The following is an 18,464-nucleotide window of genomic DNA, read 5'->3' as shown; positions in this document are numbered from 1 at the left end:
TGACAGTGGGGAATGGGAGTGCTGCACCCCCACAAAGCTGAGGGTGCACCCATAGCCACACCAACACATGCTGCTCAGGGATGCCCACTGCCCTGGCATCAGACCTCCTACACCAGCATTCCTCTCTAAGTGGATGCCCATCACCCTGGTGCATGGGCTCCCTCACAAATATCCTTCTGAGGTGGGTGCCATACACCCTGGCAGCCAGGTTCCTGCACCAACACCTTCCCCCTCCCCATGAAGGTGCCCATCGCCCCAGGATTTGCCCTTCTGCCCCAATATGACCCTCCCCACAAGGATCCCCATAACTCCCACCTCTTTTCCTTCTCCCTTAACCTCCCTCCCCAGTGCCCATCACCCAGGTATCTGCTCTCCTGCCCCAGTATCCCTTCCCACAAGGGTGTCCATCACTCTGGTGTGTGGGCTCCTGCATCCACATCCTTCCCCATGGGGGTGCTCATCATCGCAACCTCTTTTTTCCTTGGCCCATTTCCCCTCTGGGCATGTCCCCATGCCTGTGACCTCATGCCCACCTCGGTGAAGTGCACGTCCTGAGTGGCAGCGAGGTGGAAGCCGTGCTGGCGGCTCTCATGGTGCAGCAGGGCCCCTGCCAGCCGGTATGCTAGGTGCACGTCACTGCCGAAGTACCCGCGGGCCTCACGCATCGCTTCACGCAGTGCCAGAGCTACACGCCGTGACTGCCCTGCATCCCACCATGACTCATTGCCCACCAGCTGCTCCGCCTTGAGGGGGACACACACAGTCAGGGGAGCCCCAGTGCCACGGTCGCATGGCTGTTGCTGGTGTTCCCCCAGCTCACCCACGGGCGAAGGGCAGCAAAGGCCAGAGCGCTGCAGTTGAAGAGGTTGGGGGGCAGCCAGCCCTTGTGCTCATCACAGTGGCGCAGTGCCGTGCCTGTGGGAGGGGGACATTGAGTGCACCATGGGGATAATGGGGCAGCCTCACCTCACAGCATGCCAGCAGTGCCACTAGTGTCACACTCCTGCTCTACCCTTGCAGTGACACCAGAGTGGTGCCCCCAGCCTTGTCCCAGTGGTGCCATGCCCTGTCCCAGCTGTTGCCACCACAATGTCACACTCCCGTGTCACCCCCCCCCCAGTGACACCACTATGACAGCCACCAGTCCTTCCCCAGCGACGCCACCAGTGTCACACTCCGCAGTAACACCACAGTGGCAGCCCCAGCCTCATCTCAGCAAGTCTACACTTGTGTCAGCCCTACTCCATCTTGGTAGTACCAAGGTGTCACCACCCCTAACCCATCCTATCAGTGCCACCACAGTGTCACCTCCCTGTACCAACCCAATGCCACTACAGTATCACTCCCCTGCCCTGTCCCAGTGATGCCCATGGTTCCACCCCATCCCAGCTCCATCCAACTGGTGCCACCAAAATGACACACCCCAGCCCAGTTTCACTGGTGTCAACATGCCATCCCAGCAGTGCAACACCCTGAAGTGACACCATGGTGTCCTCTCTCCTCACCATGTCTCATGAGTGCAATCACGGTGTCACCTCTCTGTACCACCCAAGCAATGCCATGATGTCAACCCCTCCCAGCCCCATCCAAGTGATGTCAGCATCCCCCCCAGCCCCATTCTGACAGCGTGCCCAGGGACACCCCCGCCCATGTCCCCACGTACCAACAGAGCCCTTGGGGCAGGGGGCTGCAGCTGGTAGCCCAAACCGAGTGCGAGGCCACCAGATGCCAGCCTCAATGGCCCGGGGACAGCTGTCGTAGTTCACTGCGGGACACAACAGGCCATCAAAATGGGGGATGAAGGGTGGCACAGTGTGACAGCAGGGTGGCAGTGACACCTAGTCACTGGAACCCAGGGTGACACAGGGTGACACAGGCTAACAGCAGGGTGACAGGAGAGGCAGAGCAGGGTGACAAACACAGGGTGGAAGTAGGGTGACATAGTGGAACAGAGTGATAGCAGTGTGAGACAGGATGATAGTGGGGTGACACAAGGTGTCAATGGGATTACACCAACAACCAAGGTGTTGGCAGAACTCAGTTGCCACAGCCAGGGTGACAGCAAGGTGACAGCAGGTGACACAAGGTGACAATGCAGTGATGCAGGGTAGCACAGGGTGACAGCAGGGTGACAGTAGCACCCAGTCACTGGCACTTGGAGCGACACAGGGTTGCAACAGGGCAGAGTAGGGTGACACAGGGTGATACAGGGTGACAATGGCACTCACTGGCATCCAAGGTGACAGCTGTGGCAGAGCAAGGGGACATCAGGACGGCACAGGGTGGTGTAGAGTGGCACAGGATGACAGAAGGATGACACCAGTGTGACACAGAGTGACAGTGGGGTGACACAAGGTCACACAATGTCACAATGAGGTCAGTAGAGTGACAGCAGAGTGACAGTAGTATCCAGTCATGGCACTCAGGGTGACACAGGATGACACAACGTGGCACAAGGTGACACAAGGTGACAGAGAGTAATGAAGGATGACAGCAGGGTGATGGTGGGCACTCAGGGTGGCACAGGGTGACACAAGTTGACAGACCCCCACCTTCGCAGCCGCTGGCTGTCACCTCAGCGAAGGGGTTGTCACAGCGGTCACAGTGGCGGCCGATGACCCCAGCTTTGCAGGGACACTGTCCAGTGTTGGCATCACAGCGGCGTGACAGTGACCCAGTGGGGTAACACTCACAGGGGTGGCATGTGTCCCCTCCTGGTGGGCGGTAGTGGTTGTCCTGGGAGGACACAGGGTCACAGCAGGCATGGGGATGGGGTGACAGGGGGCTCATAGGGGGTGACAGGGAGGTGACTGGGGGGTTGTCAGGGGCATGATGGGGGGTGACAGGGAGGTGACAGGATGACAGTGGGGTGGAAGGGGGCAACAGAGGGGTCACAGGAGGATGGCAGGGGTTGGGAGGGGAAGTGAACAAGGGCTGGCAGGTCCCACCTTGCAGTGACACTCGCCCGTGGTCTTGTTGCAGTCTGGGTCGAAGCCGTGGGTGACATTGCAGCTGCAGGGGCCGCACGTGGGGTGTCCCCACCACCCCCGTGGGCATGGCTGTGCCTCCCTGGGGACACTGGAGCTGGCACTCGGGCACCATGCCAGGATAACCCCACAATGCCACTTGTACACTCACACGGCTCCTGTACACCCACACTGTCCCTTGCATATTCACATGGCCACTTGTACCCTCACAGTACCACCTGTACCCCCCCAGTGCCCCTTGTTCCCCCACTGTTCCACTTCTACTCCCACATTACCACTTTCATCCACAGTGATCCCTGCATACTCACCACAGCTCTTGCACAGCCGCTGTGTCCTTTCCACGCTCCCCGTGCCATTTGCACACCCACCACAGCTCTTGCACATGCACTATGCCCCCTGCACAGCCACCCTGCCTCATATGCCCACCCTCCTCACCCCACCCACTGCCTCCTGTGTTCCTCACAGCATCCCCCTCTTCCCGGGTGCTCTGTGCCCCCCCAGGCAAACGCATGTGCCCCACAATGTCACCAACCGGTGCTGGCAGAGGGTCCCGAAGGTGCCCGGGGGACAGTGACAGGCATAGCCAGGGGCTATGCCTGGGCGGTGGGCACAGGTGCCCGGAGGCTCGCAGGGGTCCAGGGCACAGGCACTGACACAGCTGTCACCGAAGTACCCTGGGCACAAGACAGTGTTGGGGACAAAAACAGGGGACAGTGATGGAGGACAGGGATAGGGGGGTGAGGGGCAGTGCCCAGGGGTGACAGTGAAAAGGAGTGGCAGTGACAAGGGAGGGTGCAAGTGCCCCGAGGACAGTGAGAGGAGGGAACAGTGGCAGTGCTTAGGGAACAGGGTAGGCAGTACCTGGGTACAAGGCTGGCAGTGCCCAGGGAGGGTGGCAGTCCCTTAGGAACACTGACAGGGGTAGCAGTGTCCAGGTGACAGGGACAGGGTGGTGGCACTGCCCTGGTGGCAGGGATGGAGTGGTGGTGCCCAGAAAGGATAGCGTTGTTGGGGCAATACGTCACAGGGTGGCAGTGCTGGGGATAGCAGTGTCTCAAGGTTGTCAGGAGGTGCTGGGGGGTCTCCACTCATGGGGGTGGCAGTGGGGGGTATCACAGGGACTGGCAGTGTCTCGGGGGCTGTTGGGACTTGTCAGGGGTTTCAGGGAGTCTCTGCTCACCAGGGCAGCAGTAGGGGGTGTCACAGGGGGTGTCACAGGGGTGTCTCCGTGGTGTCAGTGTCCCACAGGGTGTCAGGGGATGTCAGGGGTTGTCAGGGGGTCTCCATTCAATGGTGTAGAAATGAGGGGTGTCACAGGGTGTCAGCATCCTGGGGGTGTTGGGCTGTGTCAGAAGGGTGTCGGGGAGTGTTAGGGGGCTGCTGGGGGGTTTCAGGAGTCTCAGGGGGTCCCCGTTCACTGGGGTGGCAGAGGGGGGCGTCACAGGACTGTCAGTGTCCAGGGCTATTGAGGGATGTCTGGGATATGTTATGGAGATGTCAGGGGTCTGTGGGGTCCCTGCTCACCCGGGTGGCAGCGGCATGAGAAACTGTCCCAGTCGTCACTGCAGTAGCTGTGGGGGGGGCAGGGCCCCGAGTCGCAGGGATCAGGCAGGGCACAGCCCACCTCCACGTTCACCTGCACTGCCTGTGCCAGGCTCAGGGCACCCGCAGTCACCACAGGGTCCCCAACACGCAGGCCCTGCAGGGTCACCCATCAGTGTCCTCATTGAGACCCACCCCGAGCCACCCTGGACCCTCCAACACACTCCACTCCATGCCTCAGTTTCTCTCACCATTCCCTCAAGACCCCACAAGAACTCCCTGCACAGTGTCACCATCAGTGTGATCTCACCATCACATGGGACCCACCACGTCACCCCAAAACCCCCTGCCCAACTGTCATCCCTACCTCAGTGTCCCTTGCCACAACACAAGACACCCCAGGACAACCTGGACCACCCTGCAGTGTCACCCCCTTCTCAGTTTCCCCCACCATGACACCAGACCCACTGTGGCACCCTGAACCCTCTGCATTCTGTCACCTGTCATTGTACCTCAGCACCAGCTGGTGACACCCCTGTGTCAGTAACCCCTCATTGACCTGGGACACGCCCCCACCCCACTCCAACTTCCCAGTGATCCCCCCAGCCACCATGACCCCTCCTGCCCCAGTGCCCCTCACTACCACCCAGGACCTTTTGTGTCATCCCATTCAGTCTGTCCCCACAACATGTGGCACCCCGAACCCCACACCAAGACCTGCTGTGTCACACCAGCCCCCCTCCCCAGTCATATCACCTCTCAGTGCTTCAGTGGCCCCAACACCAGCCAGTACCCCCTGTACCACCCATAACCTCCTCAGTCACACCAGTGTCCCCAAAGCCATGTCCCCATGCTGCCCAGGCCTTGGGGTGATGTCCTTGCACCCTATGTCACTATGCCCTTGAGTACCCAGCACAACCCCAATGTCCCCCTGCCCATACAGCCTATGTCTCCTTGTCCTGTGCCAGCTGCCTGTAACCACATCCCTGTGCTCTTGTCCATCCTGCCCATGTTCCCATGTCCCGTGCTACGCCCCCACTTCACATCCCCAAACCCAATGACACGTCCCTGTGCCTCCCACCCATTCCGCGCATGTCCCCACTTCTCTGTGTCACGTTCCCAAACTCCATGCCCCATCCCTGTGCCTATGCCCCAATGTCCCTGTGCTGCCCTTCATCATGCTCACATCCCCACTCCCCATGCCATGCCCCCAAGCTCTGTGCCCATGTCCCTGCGCTCCCTCCAATTGTGCCCATGTCCTCAACCCCTGTGCACGTCCCAATGTCCCTGTGCACCTCTTTATCATACCCATGTCACTAAGCCCTGTGCCTGACTTCATTGTTCCCTGTCCCCAATCCATGCTACACCCCCAAGCCCTGGGCCCATGTCCCCAAGCTCTGTGCCAGGCCCCCAAGCACTGTACCCATGTCCCTGTGCCCCTCTTCATTGTGCCCATGTCCTCACCCCCAAGGCAAAGCCCTGCTTCATTGTGCCCTGTCCTCACCCTGTGCCACATCTCCAACATCTGTATCCACATCCCTGTGCCCATTTCCTCAAGCCCCATGCCATGTCCCCGTGACCATGTGCTGCCATCCCATTGTGACCATGTCCTTACCCCCTCTTCCACATCCCCAAGCCCACCTTCCACCCCTACACCTACCACCCCATGCTCCCCACACCCTCCAAGCCCGTGCCTCTGTACCTGCAGGCACCCCTGGAACCCCTCCTCCACGGTGCCACTGTCCCCCAGCAATCCCCCGAGGCTCAGCGTGTGCAGTTGCAGTCCCTGCAGCTCACCAGGGACATCATCCACTGCCTGGGGGGCACAGGGACTCCCGTGGGTGCCTTGGGGAGCCACAGGGAGTGCCATGGTGGCACCCAGGGATCATCGGAGTGGATGCCTCCCTGTGCCGCAGTCACTCCCTACCTGGTGGCGGCCATAGTCAAGGGAAAGGAGGAGGAGGGTGGCGGAGGGGTTGTGCCCGGGGCCCCCCCGCAGCTCCAGCTCAACGTGGTGCCAGGCACCGTCATTGACTTTGGCCTGGGGCAGACGCAGGGTAGCCAAACGGTCCCCCCGTTGCCAGGCACCAGCTTCCACCTGACCCTCGCTCAGCTGTGAGGGGTAGACACGTCAAGGACCCCAAAAACCTGGTGAGCACCAGGCACTGCCCACCGGGAAATACAATTTCCCCCGAGACAACAAGACAACCCCCCAGATAATGCCCCCTCAAGGAGTGACACCGCCTTGCACACTGTTCCCTGTCCCCCCAGCAATACACCCCCCCATAGAAATACGTCTGATGCCAACAGACCACCTACAGGGCAACGCTCCCCTGGCACTTCTCTGAAGTTAACTTCCCTATTCCAACCCCCTTGCCACTTCTTCCCCGTGGCCATATATACCCCCCAGGCAATACCTCCCACTCCAACGACCCCCCCCAGGGCAATGACCCCCCAGTGTAATAAACCTTGTGCCAACAACTCCCCAATGCTAAGAATGCCAATAATCTCCCCCCACCCTCAGAGCAATAACCCCTGGCACTGCCCCAGTACCAACCCCCCTATATTCCCACTCAAGTCAATAGCCTCCCAGGGCAATGCCCCCTATGCCAATGACACCAAAACCAATACTTCCTGTCGCAATGACCCCCACCCAAATCAATAACCCCCCCAGGGGAACCACCCCCTGTCCCCAGCACTTTCCTCAGGAAAACTCCCCTGTTCGACTCCCCTGTGCCCTCCCCATGCCTCTCCCGTGCCCACCTGCAGGATGAGGGTTAGACGACCTCCGGCCCCTGCCCACAGCAGAACCCCACGGGGGTGACGGGTGCGGAACATGATGCGGACTGGCCAGGGCAGGGAGAGGGGCAGCGACAGCCTGTTCCATGCCACACAGCTGCTGCCCACGAACCGCTGCGGGCCTGCCATCTCTGCGGGGGATGCACATGGGACGGGGGGCAACTCCCACAGAACCCCCAAGCCCACTCAGGGACCTCCATGCCATGAGGTGGCCGTGCGTTCCCCCGTACAGACCACTCATACCTGCCCACCCTCACACTCCATCCAGGATCCCCCAAAACCCCACATGGCCTCACATACCCACACTCAGATCCCCAGCAACCACCCGAGGACCCCATGCACATCCCACAGATGCCAACACATCCTCCCACAGACCTCCTGCACCCACCCACCGATCTTCTGTACACCCTCACAAACCCACAACTACTCCACAGACCCCCAAACACATGCGGCGACTCCCCTCACTCCCTTCCCACACCCCTCACACCCACTCAGAGACCCTCCCCATGTCTCCCACGGACCCGCAACAAGCCTATGGACCCCACAAAGCTCCACCACACCATCCCCCCAGGACCCTCAGTACCCTCCTGGCAGGTTTTGCCCCCAAAGCCCAGCGGGCAGCGGCAGCTGAAGCCCCCCCACTCATGCACACAGGTGCCACCGTTGTGGCACGTATTGGTGTCACACAGGGTCTTCTTGGGGGGACAACCTGGGAGGGGACATAGGAGTCACATGCCACACATGACCTGGGATCCCTGGCCCCATGGGGCACAGACAACCAGACATCCTTGAACCCTTATCCAACCCCACAATCCTAGTACCCCCTGACCCCACACCCCAAAGGGGATATAACCCAATCCAGATCCCCAGCCCTGGCATCTCCCCACCCCACCCCCAGGGGACACAGCCTTGTCTGTGCCACCCACTCCAGCTCGATGGCCCTGGCAGCCCCCTGCCCCCCACCCCACAACCAGGGGACACAGAATGGCCTACCACCGTCTCCCTGGAGCCCCATCCAGCCCCATTACCCTGGCACCCCCTCCCCGCATCCAGGGGGCACAGTCCCATGGCCCTGGTACCCCTGAACCCACACCTGCACTCCCTAAATTCCCATCCCACACCCAGGGGGCACATCATCCCCCATGCCCCCTGGACTCCCATCCATCCCTCCAGCCCTGGAATGCCCTCCCACCATTCAGAGGACACAGCCCCACTGCTCAGGTACCCCTTAACCCCACATCCTATCTCTCTCTGCTCAAAGGACCACAGCCCCCCCAGACCCTGCCCAGTCTCCCAGCCCTGGAGCCCACCAGGCAGGGTGCCATTGTTAGCAATGAAGGCTGCCATGTCCACGGGGCGCTGGTCAACATGGAGGTGCCGCATGCACCCCACAAAGTGCCGGCTGCGGATTGGGAAACTCTCGGGCAGCGTTGGGACCCCCCCCAGCAGCAGTGGCCCCGTCAGGTCCAGCGATCTGCAGAGCCCACCATCACCTCGGGGACTCAAGAGATCCCCACAACCCATAGGGACCCCGAGGGAACCCCAAGGGACACGCAGCCCATTCCACACGAGTCACAAGGGAAGCCCAAAGAACACCTACTCACCACAAAACTTCTGCGGACCTGAGGGACCACCCAAGGGGTTTTCACCCATAGGGAACTCAACAGACCCCCTCCAAGGGACTCCCCACCCCGCCCAATGCATGGAGACCCCAAGAGAACCCCCCCAAACCAATGGGGACCTTCAGTGACCCCCCCATCTCTAGGGATCCATGATTCCCCACGGACCGCTCACCAGTGAGGACTCCAAAGATACCGCACCCACAGGGACCGTTCACCTCCAAGGGACCCCTCTATGGGCACCCCAAGGGACCCCCACCCCTGACATCCCCAGGCCCTCCTCACTTCTTGCTGCCAGTCTGGGTGCCCTGGGCAGCGCAGGAGTAGTTGCCGAGACGGGGCCCAAAGCGCAGGGCCATGGCTGTGTCACAGTCATCCACAGTCACCACAGCCACCTTCTGCTCTGAGGGGCCCTGTGGGACCCCCGAGCGCCCCACAACCGGCTGGGAGACTCCATATCAGGTGGGGGGGCCCAGGACCCCCATCCTGCAGCCTTTGTCCTGCTTCTCATCCTCCCACTGCCCTCTGGCCCCTCAACCCTCACCACATTCCCATGCCCCTCCAGCCCACCAGTCCCCCACCCTTCAGATCCCCCCCCCCCCCACTCCCCTCCATCCCTTCAGCCCCCCTTAAACCCCTCAATGGTCCCCTTCATTTCCCTCAAGCCCCCATCCCTTTGACCACCTCTTCCTCCATTCCCCCATCCCAATTCCTTAGGAGTCCCCACAGGTGAGGAAGGGAGGTGGGGTTCCTTGTGGGGCCAATGGCTGAGGAAGTGGGTGAGGGTCCCTTGGGGTCTTCATGGATGGGGGCAGCTCTTGAGAGTCCCTTGGTGTCCCACAAATCTCCTCTCTATTCTCCTGATCCCTACAACACCCTCTTCCCCTCCACTCCTTCCTCTTCTTCCATCTCCCATCCCTTGGGACCCCCATGGGTGGGCACATCTCATAGGAGTCCTTTAGGTGCCCCAAACCCCCTACCCGATCCCCCCATCTCTCCATTCCCCCACCCTTCCCCTCCATCTTCCCTCCCTCTGTCTGCCCCAAACACTCCCCACCCACTGTGCCCCACCATGTCCCCCATTCCCCCACCTTGTTGTAGTAGTGCAGCTGCACTCGATGCCACTGCCCATCGCTGACACCTCCTGGCACGAAGGGTGACACCATGGTGGTGGTCTCACCTATGGGCACAGCGTCATGGCAACACAGCCAGAGGCAAGGAGAGGTGGCAGTGTCAAGATGGGATGCCCAGGATGCAGTGCCAGGGATGCAGTGTTGGGGATGCAGTGTTGGGGACATGATGCAGTGGATGCAGTGCCAGCAATGGGATGTCCAAGATGCAGTGCCAGGGATGCAGTGTCAGGGATGGGATGCTGGGGATACAGTTTCAGGCAGCGCCAAGAATTGACAGGCCAGGGATGCAATGAGGAATGCAGTGAGGAATGCAATGAGAGATGCAGTGCCAGGCAGCATCAGAATGGGATGTCTGGGATAAAGTGAGGGATGCAGTGAAGAATATAGTGCCCACAAGGGTGCCAGGGTGCAGTGCCAGGGTGTGGCAGGGGCAGTGTGTACCTGCTGAGAAGGTGAGCTGCAGCTGCTCATCCACAATCTCCAGTGCCACGAAGTCATGCCGCTCATTGAAGCGCCCGTTATACAGCAGGAGCCCGTCCCGCTCCTGTGTGGCAAACCTGAGGAACACAAGTGCCAGGAGTGCCCCAATACTCCCCAGTCGCACTGTGCCTCCCTGGCAATCCCCAACACCCCCTGACCCTGCTGTGCCCCTGAGGCACACCCCTCACGCCCTGCCCCATGACCTTGTACCCACTGTGAGATACTGTGTACCCATCAGCCCCTGCCCCCACAAGGTGCCCCCCACCCCATTGCCCCCCATGCCAAGTGGTAACCCACACCCTTTGCTCCCACCCTGTGCCTTCAGGGTGCCCATCACCCCACACTCAATCACTCCACAGCCCATCTGATGCCTTTGAGAGACCCACCACTCCACACCCCAAATTATGCCAATGGGGGCACCCACCTACCCACCCAGTACCCACAAGACATCCATCACCTCACACCCCATCACCTCATCTCACGCCAATGGGGCAACCATCACCATCTACCCTACACCCCACACGACACCCACAGAGGCACACATCACCCCCCACCGCCCCAGTTTCCCCAAGCTCACGTGAGGCCAAGGGTGAAGTGGAAGCGCTGGCGGAGCCCACGAAAAGTGAGGAAGGAGCGCGGGGGGAAGCTGCGGGTGCTCATGGTGCAGAAGGGCTTCTCATAGTGCCCAGGGGGGCACTGGCACCGGAATCCCCCCACCAGCAGGTTCAGGCAGGTGCCCCCATTCCGGCAGACCCCTGGGGTGCAGCGCCCCCCCCGGGTACTCAGCTCACAGTGCTCCCCTGTATGACATACAGAACTCCAAGACTGGGGTGAGGAGTCCCATCTCCCCCCGTCCTCTCCATTAAACCCAGAGAGGCCCTCCCCAGGTGCTCAGCTTGCAGGGCTCCCCTGTGGGATACCCCGATGCCATCAGCATCTCAAAAATGGGGGGTGGGGGTCTTCTCTCCTCCCCACCCCCCTAGTAACCCCCAAATTTTCCCTCCAGGCACTCACAGGGCTTCCCAATGTGACACCAAGCACCCTAAGTGGGAGGGTGGGGATCCCCTCTCCCCTCCCCAGCATCTTTATCCTGAACTCTCTCACCATGGCAACCATCTCCTATTGCCATGGAAACCCAGAGATACCCCCTCCTCTCACATCCTCTCCCCCACCTGGCTGGCACCCCCCACTAGGGTGGTCCCATAGGGGCTGGAGTCCCGGGGGGGGTAGAGGCATATGGCCCCAGTGCTACCAGTCTACTGGCGGAGGGAGGGAGGGAGGGAGGGAGGGAGGGAGGGAGGGAGGGAGGGAGGGAGGGAGGGAGGGAGGGAGGGAGGGAGGGAGGGAGGGAGGGAGGGAGGGAAGGCTAAAGAGGAGCTGGATAAGGAAAGATGAGGATGGAGACACTATGAGGACGGGCTGATCAGTGGCTCTAACCAGTGAAGTCTTCGTGGCACTCGCAGGTGTATCCGCCCTCACGGCTCCGGCACCGCCCGTTGCTGCCACAGGGGCTGGAGTAGCAGAGGTCAATCTCAGTCTCACAGTAGTCACCAGTGAAGCCAGGTGGGCAGCGGCAGCGTAGGCCCGTGACGGGGTGGATGGGGCGAAAAAGGATGGTGTCGGAGGCGAGGAAGGGCGCGGAGCTGTCAAACTGCAGGACAGAGACGCAGCGCATGTAGTTCTCACAGGGTTCACGCAGACACACGTTGTCATCAAAGGGCAGGACGCGCTGGGCTGTGGTGGCCGCCAGGAGCGACCGGTTAAGGTAGAGCCGCTCCTGCAGCTCTTCTGACGAGAAGAACCGTGATGCACCCGGCACCGCCGCAGGCAGCAGAGCTGAGAGGCTGACATTGAGGATCTGTGCCGGTCCCACGTCTGTGTCCGTCTGGATGTTGAAGAGGATGACGTGGTGGCGGGGGGTGGCCAGGACAGCAGCCACCCCCTCCAGGAAGCGGTTGAGCAGGGGGGACAAGAAGCGTTCCTGGGACATGTCGGCCAAACGAAGGGTGATGCTGTTGCTGAGCATCTCATCTGTGATCACTGTCACCTGCAGCGTGCACTGCGCTGTTGCGCTGTGAACGCCATCTGGAGACAAAGGGGGGACACAGGAGGGGTCAGTGACAGCAATGGACAACTCTGGGAAAGAATGGTGGGATGGGAATAGTGCTGGATATGGGGCAACCAAACGAATCAGCTGCTCTCGGACGGGGATGGTGCTCTAGGGGCTTGATCTGCTTGGCCACCACAGAATGGGGACAGCACTGGCCATGAAACACCTAGCCTATGTAGCCACTGTGGAACAGGGACAATACTGGCTATGAGGTGGCCATCCCACTTGACCAGCATGGAATGGGGACAGTCAGGTGGGGACAGTACAGGCTATGGGAGACCTTTCCTGGTCAGCCACCAAGGAATGGAGACAGTGATGGTTATAGGGTTGGTGCTGGTTATGAAACTGGTGCTGTTTTTGGGATGCCCATCCCACCTGGTCATCACAGGGCAGAGACAGTAGGATGGGGACAGTGTTGGCAATGGGGTTGGAACAACTGGTTACAAGGCTCCTGTCCCACCTGGTCACTACTGAATGGGGACAGTGCTGGTTATGGGACTGGTGCTGGTTGTGGGTGCCCATTCCACTTGGTGACCACAGAATGGGGACAGTGTGGTTCATGGGGTGCCCATCCTGCTTGGACACCGTCGGGTGAGGGCATCTGAATGGGGTTGGTGGTTGGTTATGGGATTGGGGCTGGTTATGGGGTTGGTGCTGGTTTCTGGGGCTGGAGCTGTTTCTGGGGCTGGTATGGGGATGGTGCTGGTGAAAGGGCTGGGGCTGGTTATGAGGATGGTGCCGGTTATGGGGTTGGTGTTGGTTGTAGGGCTGGTGCTGGTGGGGGAGCAAAATCTCTGCTAAGCACTCGGGCACCTACCTTTCTCCTCCTCCTCTTTGTCCTCCCCCTGGCCGAGGGCAGCAGGATGCAGGACAGATAGGGAGCAGGCAGACAGACAGATGAAAGGGGCATGGGGACAGGTGTGGGGCCAAGCAGGCAGAAGGGGGTGGCGCAGGGGGCCCATGGCCAGTGATTGGTGGCCAGTGGCCAGCAGGGGGAAGGTTGTCATGGCCGCAGCCGCGAGGGCCCAGCTATGGCTGGACCTTTTGTTTCCCTCCCGCCTGCCCCTGAGCTTGCAGGGGGGGGACAGGGGGGACGGGGACTCCCTGCCCCCACCCTTTGTGCCCTGCCCCTGCTTTGTGCAGCCAGAGCAGGGATCCCAGCCAAGGGAAGCTGGAGGGCGATGGGGGCAATGTGGCTGGGGACAATAGACATCAGGCATGGTCTGTGGCCCAGTTTCCCCCTGGCCTGGGGTTGACGAAGGAGATGTTCCCGCACCTTGGGGTGACCCCCATCTCCCAGAAGCACCTCCTGGACACCCCACTACCCAAACAGTGCTGACAACTTATGGTACAAACCCCTTATCTTCTAACCCTCCTCCTGAGTTTGGGGACCTCTCAGTGGACGTCAGGGTGACCCCCGAAATACACACACCAGGCCCTGTTTCTCCTGCCCTGAATTCATCAAGTGGAGTCTCCTTGAAACACAAAAATTGCAGTGCCAGGACTCCCCCAGTGTTGCACTGCACCCTGAGCCTTCCCAGATTCACCCATCAGACCCCACGTAACAAGCCCCCAAGGGTACCAGGACCCTGCTGGCCCACACCAGCCTCTGCTCCCCCAATACATGCATTGAGTCCTGCCCCATCAGTGACATACAGAGAAGTGCCAGGACCACCTCTAGACAGCTCAGGGGGTAGGAAAAGCAAAGAGGGTGCTAGGGACCCCAGTGGCCTCCAGCTTGTATGTCTGGGGTGTGAAAGAGGCAGAGCATCCCATTATCCCCCCTGCCCTAGATCCAGAGGGTGGAGGCAACCACGATGGGGTGGTGGAACTCTAAAACACCTCAGTGGGGTGGTGGGACCCCACAACGCATCATCCCTTCTGATCTGGAGGGTGGGGGCAGCCAAAACAGGGTAGTGAGACCCCTGGGTAATAACACCTCGCCTCCATGCAAAAATAGATGTCAATGTAACCACAAACCTCATGCACCTCCCCCTGCAAGGTGCTCTTTATGGGTGGGGGTCTTACCAGAGACAGACACCCTCATGACGGCCTCAAGTGGGCGGTTGTTGTCCAGGGCCGTGCTGAGGCGCAAGTCCCCACTGTGTGGGTCCAGCAGCACGAGGTTGAGCTCATTGCCCTGCTCAAATGCGTAAGTGAGGTGGTCAGAGACATCAGGATCATGGGCAGGGATGCGGCCAATTACACCCCCAGGGAAGCTTCCAGAGCGGTTGGTGATGTAGTTGTTGAAGAGGATCTTGAAGTTCTTGAGCTGGGGGCTGTTGTCATTGGTGTCACGCAGGCGCACATGGATGGTGGCCCGACTGACCAGTGGTGCCGAGGTTGCCTGGACCACCATGATGTATTCAGCCTTCGTCTCATAGTCCAGGTCAGCCAGGGCGGTGAGCTCTCCAGAGAAAATATCCAGCTGGAAGACCTCAGGAATGTTGCCCTCCACGATCTGGTACATGATCTGGGCATTGGTGCCCTCGTCGGGGTCGGTGGCAGTGATCCGGGCCACCACCAGCCCAATGGGGCTGTTCTCCTCCACAAAGATGTCAAATTCATCCTGCTCAAACACAGGTGGGTTGTCATTGACATCCAACACTGTCACCTGGATCTCCATAGGTGTCCTCCGGGCTGGGACCCCCTTATCCACAGCGAATGCCCGCAGGGAATACAGTGGCACATTCTCCCGATCCAGACGGCGCAAGGTGCGGACAATGCCCGAGGTGGACTCAATGATGAAGTCACCATCACCATCATCACCCCCTTGGAATGTGTAGAAGACCCTGCCGTTGAGCCCAGAGTCACGGTCAGTTGCAGAGACCTGGAGGACGCTGGTGAAGGTGGGGACATCCTCATAGATGGATCCCTGGTAGGAATGATGGAGGAACTGGGGTGCATTGTCATTGACATCACTCACCAGGATCTCCAGGTAAGTTGTGTCAGATTTCTGCGGGATACCATTGTCCTGCGCTGTGATGGCCAAGGTGTAGGACACCTGGTCCTCATAATCTAGCTCCATCTGGGTGGTGACAGCACCAGTCTCAGCAGCAATGCTGAACTGGGGGATGCTATCTTCCATCAGGTAGGTGATCCGGGCATTATCCCCTGTGTCCTCATCTGTGGCACTGATGACCACCACTGTTGTGCCCACTGGCCGGTCCTCATTGATGCTGACGGTGTAGTGGGAGCTCTGGAAGACGGGGCGGTGGGTGTTGGCATCAGTGACATTGACAACCACCTGGGCAGTGTCCTGGCGGGTGCCATCAGAGGCAGCAACGGTAAGCAGGTACTGCCGCTCCAGCTTGTAGTCCAAAGGCAGGGCAAGGGAGATGAGTCCACCACCGCTCTGGCTGGTGATGGAGAACCGGTTGCGGGTGTTGCCACTGGAGATCTGGTATGTGATGATGCTATTAGCATCACGGTCGACAGCAGAGATGGTCAGGACACTGGTGCCCACTGCCGCATCCTCATTCAGGCGGGTGCTGTACTCCCGCTGGGTGAACTCAGGGCTATTGTCATTGACATCCAGGATGGTGACAGTGACACTGGCCATGGAGGCCTTTGGGGGGGTGCCCCGGTCCTGTGCCTCCACCCCAAAACTGTAGAAGTCAACCACCTCCCGGTCCAGCTCAGAGGCCACCACGATCCACCCAGTGCTGTTATTGATGGCAAAGGGGAAGCCGGTGCCAGTCTCCAGCAGGGTGTAAACTAACCAGCTGTTGTCACCTGAATCAGCATCAATGGCTTGTACATGGATGACGGAGTAGCCTACAGGGACATTCTCCAGCACGGTGGCCTGGAAGGGCGTGCTGACAAAGATGGGTGCATTGTCATTGACATCCAACACCTGGATGGTAACCAAACCACTGATGTTGGAGAGAGGTGGGCGGCCACCATCCTGTGCCCTGATCCGTAGGGTGAACTCCTTGGTGACCTCATAGTCCAGGGGGGTAATGACATCCAGCATGCCTGTCTGTGCATCAATGTAGAAGTGCCCACGGGTGTTGCCGCTGACAATGCTGTAGTGGACCAGTGCATTGCTGCCTTTGTCACGGTCGGTGGCCATCACCTGCAGAACCGCCGCATTGGGCACCACGTCCTCAGGGACCTGTGCCACGTAACGCCGCTCACTGAACTGTGGCGCATTGTCATTGTCGTCCTCCACAGTGATGCGGACAGTGGCTGTGGCACTCCGGGGACTGGGATCCTGGCCCTGGTCTGTGGCCTCCACCAACAGCTCAAAGGCATCCACCACTTCCCGGTCCACGGGGCCACGGGTGCGGATGACACCTGAGCGGGAATCAATCTCAAAGACTTCGTTGGCATCACTGGTATTGAGGAGGCGGTAGAGGATGTTGGCATTGGGACCAGTGTCGCCATCGGTGGCCCGCACTGTCAGTACCTCATAGCCCACCTCCAGATTCTCTCGCACACTCTCCTGGTATTCTAGCTGCTCAAAGGCTGGGTCGTGGTCATTTGCGTCGCTCACCATCACCGTCAGTGTGGCCATGGCACTGCGCCGGGGTGTCCCGTGGTCCACTGCTGTCACGCGGAAGACATGAGTGCTCTTGCTCTCACGGTCCAGTGGTGCAGTGGTGCTGATGGCACCAGTGACAGAGTCCACGGAGAAGAGGGCATCAGAGCGGCTGTCGAAGAGTGCAGCCATGGCATAGTGCAACTGGCCTGCCTCCCCCTCATCAGGGTCCTGTGCTGTCACTTGTGTCACTGGTGTGCCAGCTGGCTGGTTCTCCTCCACTGTGGCCTGGTAGCTGGAGGGCTGGAATTGCGGTGCTGTGTTGGGGCTGCGGCAGGGGCGATGATGAGGTATGGGGGGCCTGGGGACCACTGTGGTCTGGGACTCCCCAGCATCCCTAGTGTCCATTGCATCCCCAGTACCACTGGTCTCCCTGGGGATGTTGCTGTTCCCAGCACGTCCAGTGTCCACAGTGTTCCTGGTGTCACTGGGGACTTTACCAGTCTCTCCATTATGTTCAATATCTCTGGTGCTCCCGGTATCCCTGGGGACTTTCCCAGTGTTTTCAGCATCTCTGGAGACTCTCCCAGTCTCCCCAGTGAGTTCAGAATCCTTGGTGTCCCTGGGGACTGGCATGCTCCCAGTGCCCCCAACACCCCCACTGCTCAACACATTCCCAGAGCTCCAGGTGTTCATGGGGATGTTGGTGTTCCCGGTGTGTCCAGAACTCCTGGCTCTCCTGGTGCCCCTGAGGACATGGGTGTTCCCAGTGTCTCCAGTTCCTCCAGTAACGCCGGTGCCTCCACTATCCCGAGTGCCTCCAGCGTCCCTGGTGCTTCCAACGCCCCCAGCGTCCCCAATGCCTCCAGGTTTCCAGGCGTCTCCAACATTCACGGTGTCTCCAATGTCCCCGGTAAACCTGGTGCCGCCGATACCTGGAGACCCCGTAACGCCGCCGCCACTGCCCCCACTGAAAGAGCCGGTGCCTCGTGCGGTCCCATCGCTGCCGCCCGCGGCCGGTACGGGCCCAGCGCTGTCGCCGCTGTCCCCGGTGCTTGGCGGGGGCCGCGCACCGCCGCTGTCCCCGGTGCCACCGCGGAGCTGGAGTGGAGACGGGAGCGTGCTGGACGGACGGATGCGGGTGCCGGTGCCGGTGCCGACGCCGGTGCCGATGCCGGTGGGGGTGCCGGAGCCGATGGCGGTGGTGATGGCGGTGGCCGGTCCCGGTGCGGGCAGCAGCAGCAGCAGCAACAGCGGCGGCAGCGGGAGTGCGGCCCGGCGAGTGGGCGGAGGGCCCATGGCCGCTGCCCC

The 18,464-nt window shown here is 60.4% G+C and overlaps 1 protein-coding gene across 7 annotated transcripts in view; it reads right to left on the bottom strand.

Annotated features, from left to right (window-relative positions):
• The window catches only part of CELSR2 (cadherin EGF LAG seven-pass G-type receptor 2), a 30,357-nt gene extending 11,893 nt beyond the window's left edge, over positions 1-18,464 (bottom strand). For 4 of the 7 annotated variants that reach the window (XM_066204143.1, XM_066204142.1, XM_066204146.1 and 1 more), the window contains exons 1-19: positions 14,699-18,464; positions 11,998-12,645; positions 11,138-11,360; positions 10,522-10,637; positions 10,039-10,127; positions 9,233-9,390; positions 8,639-8,802; positions 7,912-8,037; positions 7,293-7,459; positions 6,457-6,642; positions 6,232-6,345; positions 4,512-4,686; positions 3,520-3,661; positions 2,949-3,069; positions 2,553-2,736; positions 2,229-2,246; positions 1,664-1,765; positions 821-915; positions 534-743 (exon numbers count right to left, since the gene is read on the bottom strand). In XM_066204143.1, the coding sequence (XP_066060240.1) occupies positions 534-743; positions 821-915; positions 1,664-1,765; positions 2,229-2,246; positions 2,553-2,736; positions 2,949-3,069; positions 3,520-3,661; positions 4,512-4,686; positions 6,232-6,345; positions 6,457-6,642; positions 7,293-7,459; positions 7,912-8,037; positions 8,639-8,802; positions 9,233-9,390; positions 10,039-10,127; positions 10,522-10,637; positions 11,138-11,360; positions 11,998-12,645; positions 14,699-18,452 (6,792 nt within the window). In that variant the 5' untranslated portion in view covers positions 18,453-18,464. The remainder of the gene's footprint in view (positions 1-533; positions 744-820; positions 916-1,663; positions 1,766-2,228; positions 2,247-2,552; positions 2,737-2,948; positions 3,070-3,519; positions 3,662-4,511; positions 4,687-6,231; positions 6,346-6,456; positions 6,643-7,292; positions 7,460-7,911; positions 8,038-8,638; positions 8,803-9,232; positions 9,391-10,038; positions 10,128-10,521; positions 10,638-11,137; positions 11,361-11,997; positions 12,646-14,698) is intronic. The other 3 variants (XM_066204145.1, XM_066204144.1, XM_066204147.1) reach the window with 1 other exon arrangement.

This window comes from Chamaea fasciata, unplaced genomic scaffold, assembly GCF_029207755.1.
Source record: "Chamaea fasciata isolate MVZ Bird 193981 ecotype frontalis unplaced genomic scaffold, bChaFas1.0.hap1 SCAF_25, whole genome shotgun sequence".
NCBI classification, from domain to species: Eukaryota; Metazoa; Chordata; class Aves; order Passeriformes; family Sylviidae; genus Chamaea; species Chamaea fasciata.
Note: the sequence above shows the minus strand (reverse complement) of the source record. Positions and strands in the feature narration are given on the sequence as shown.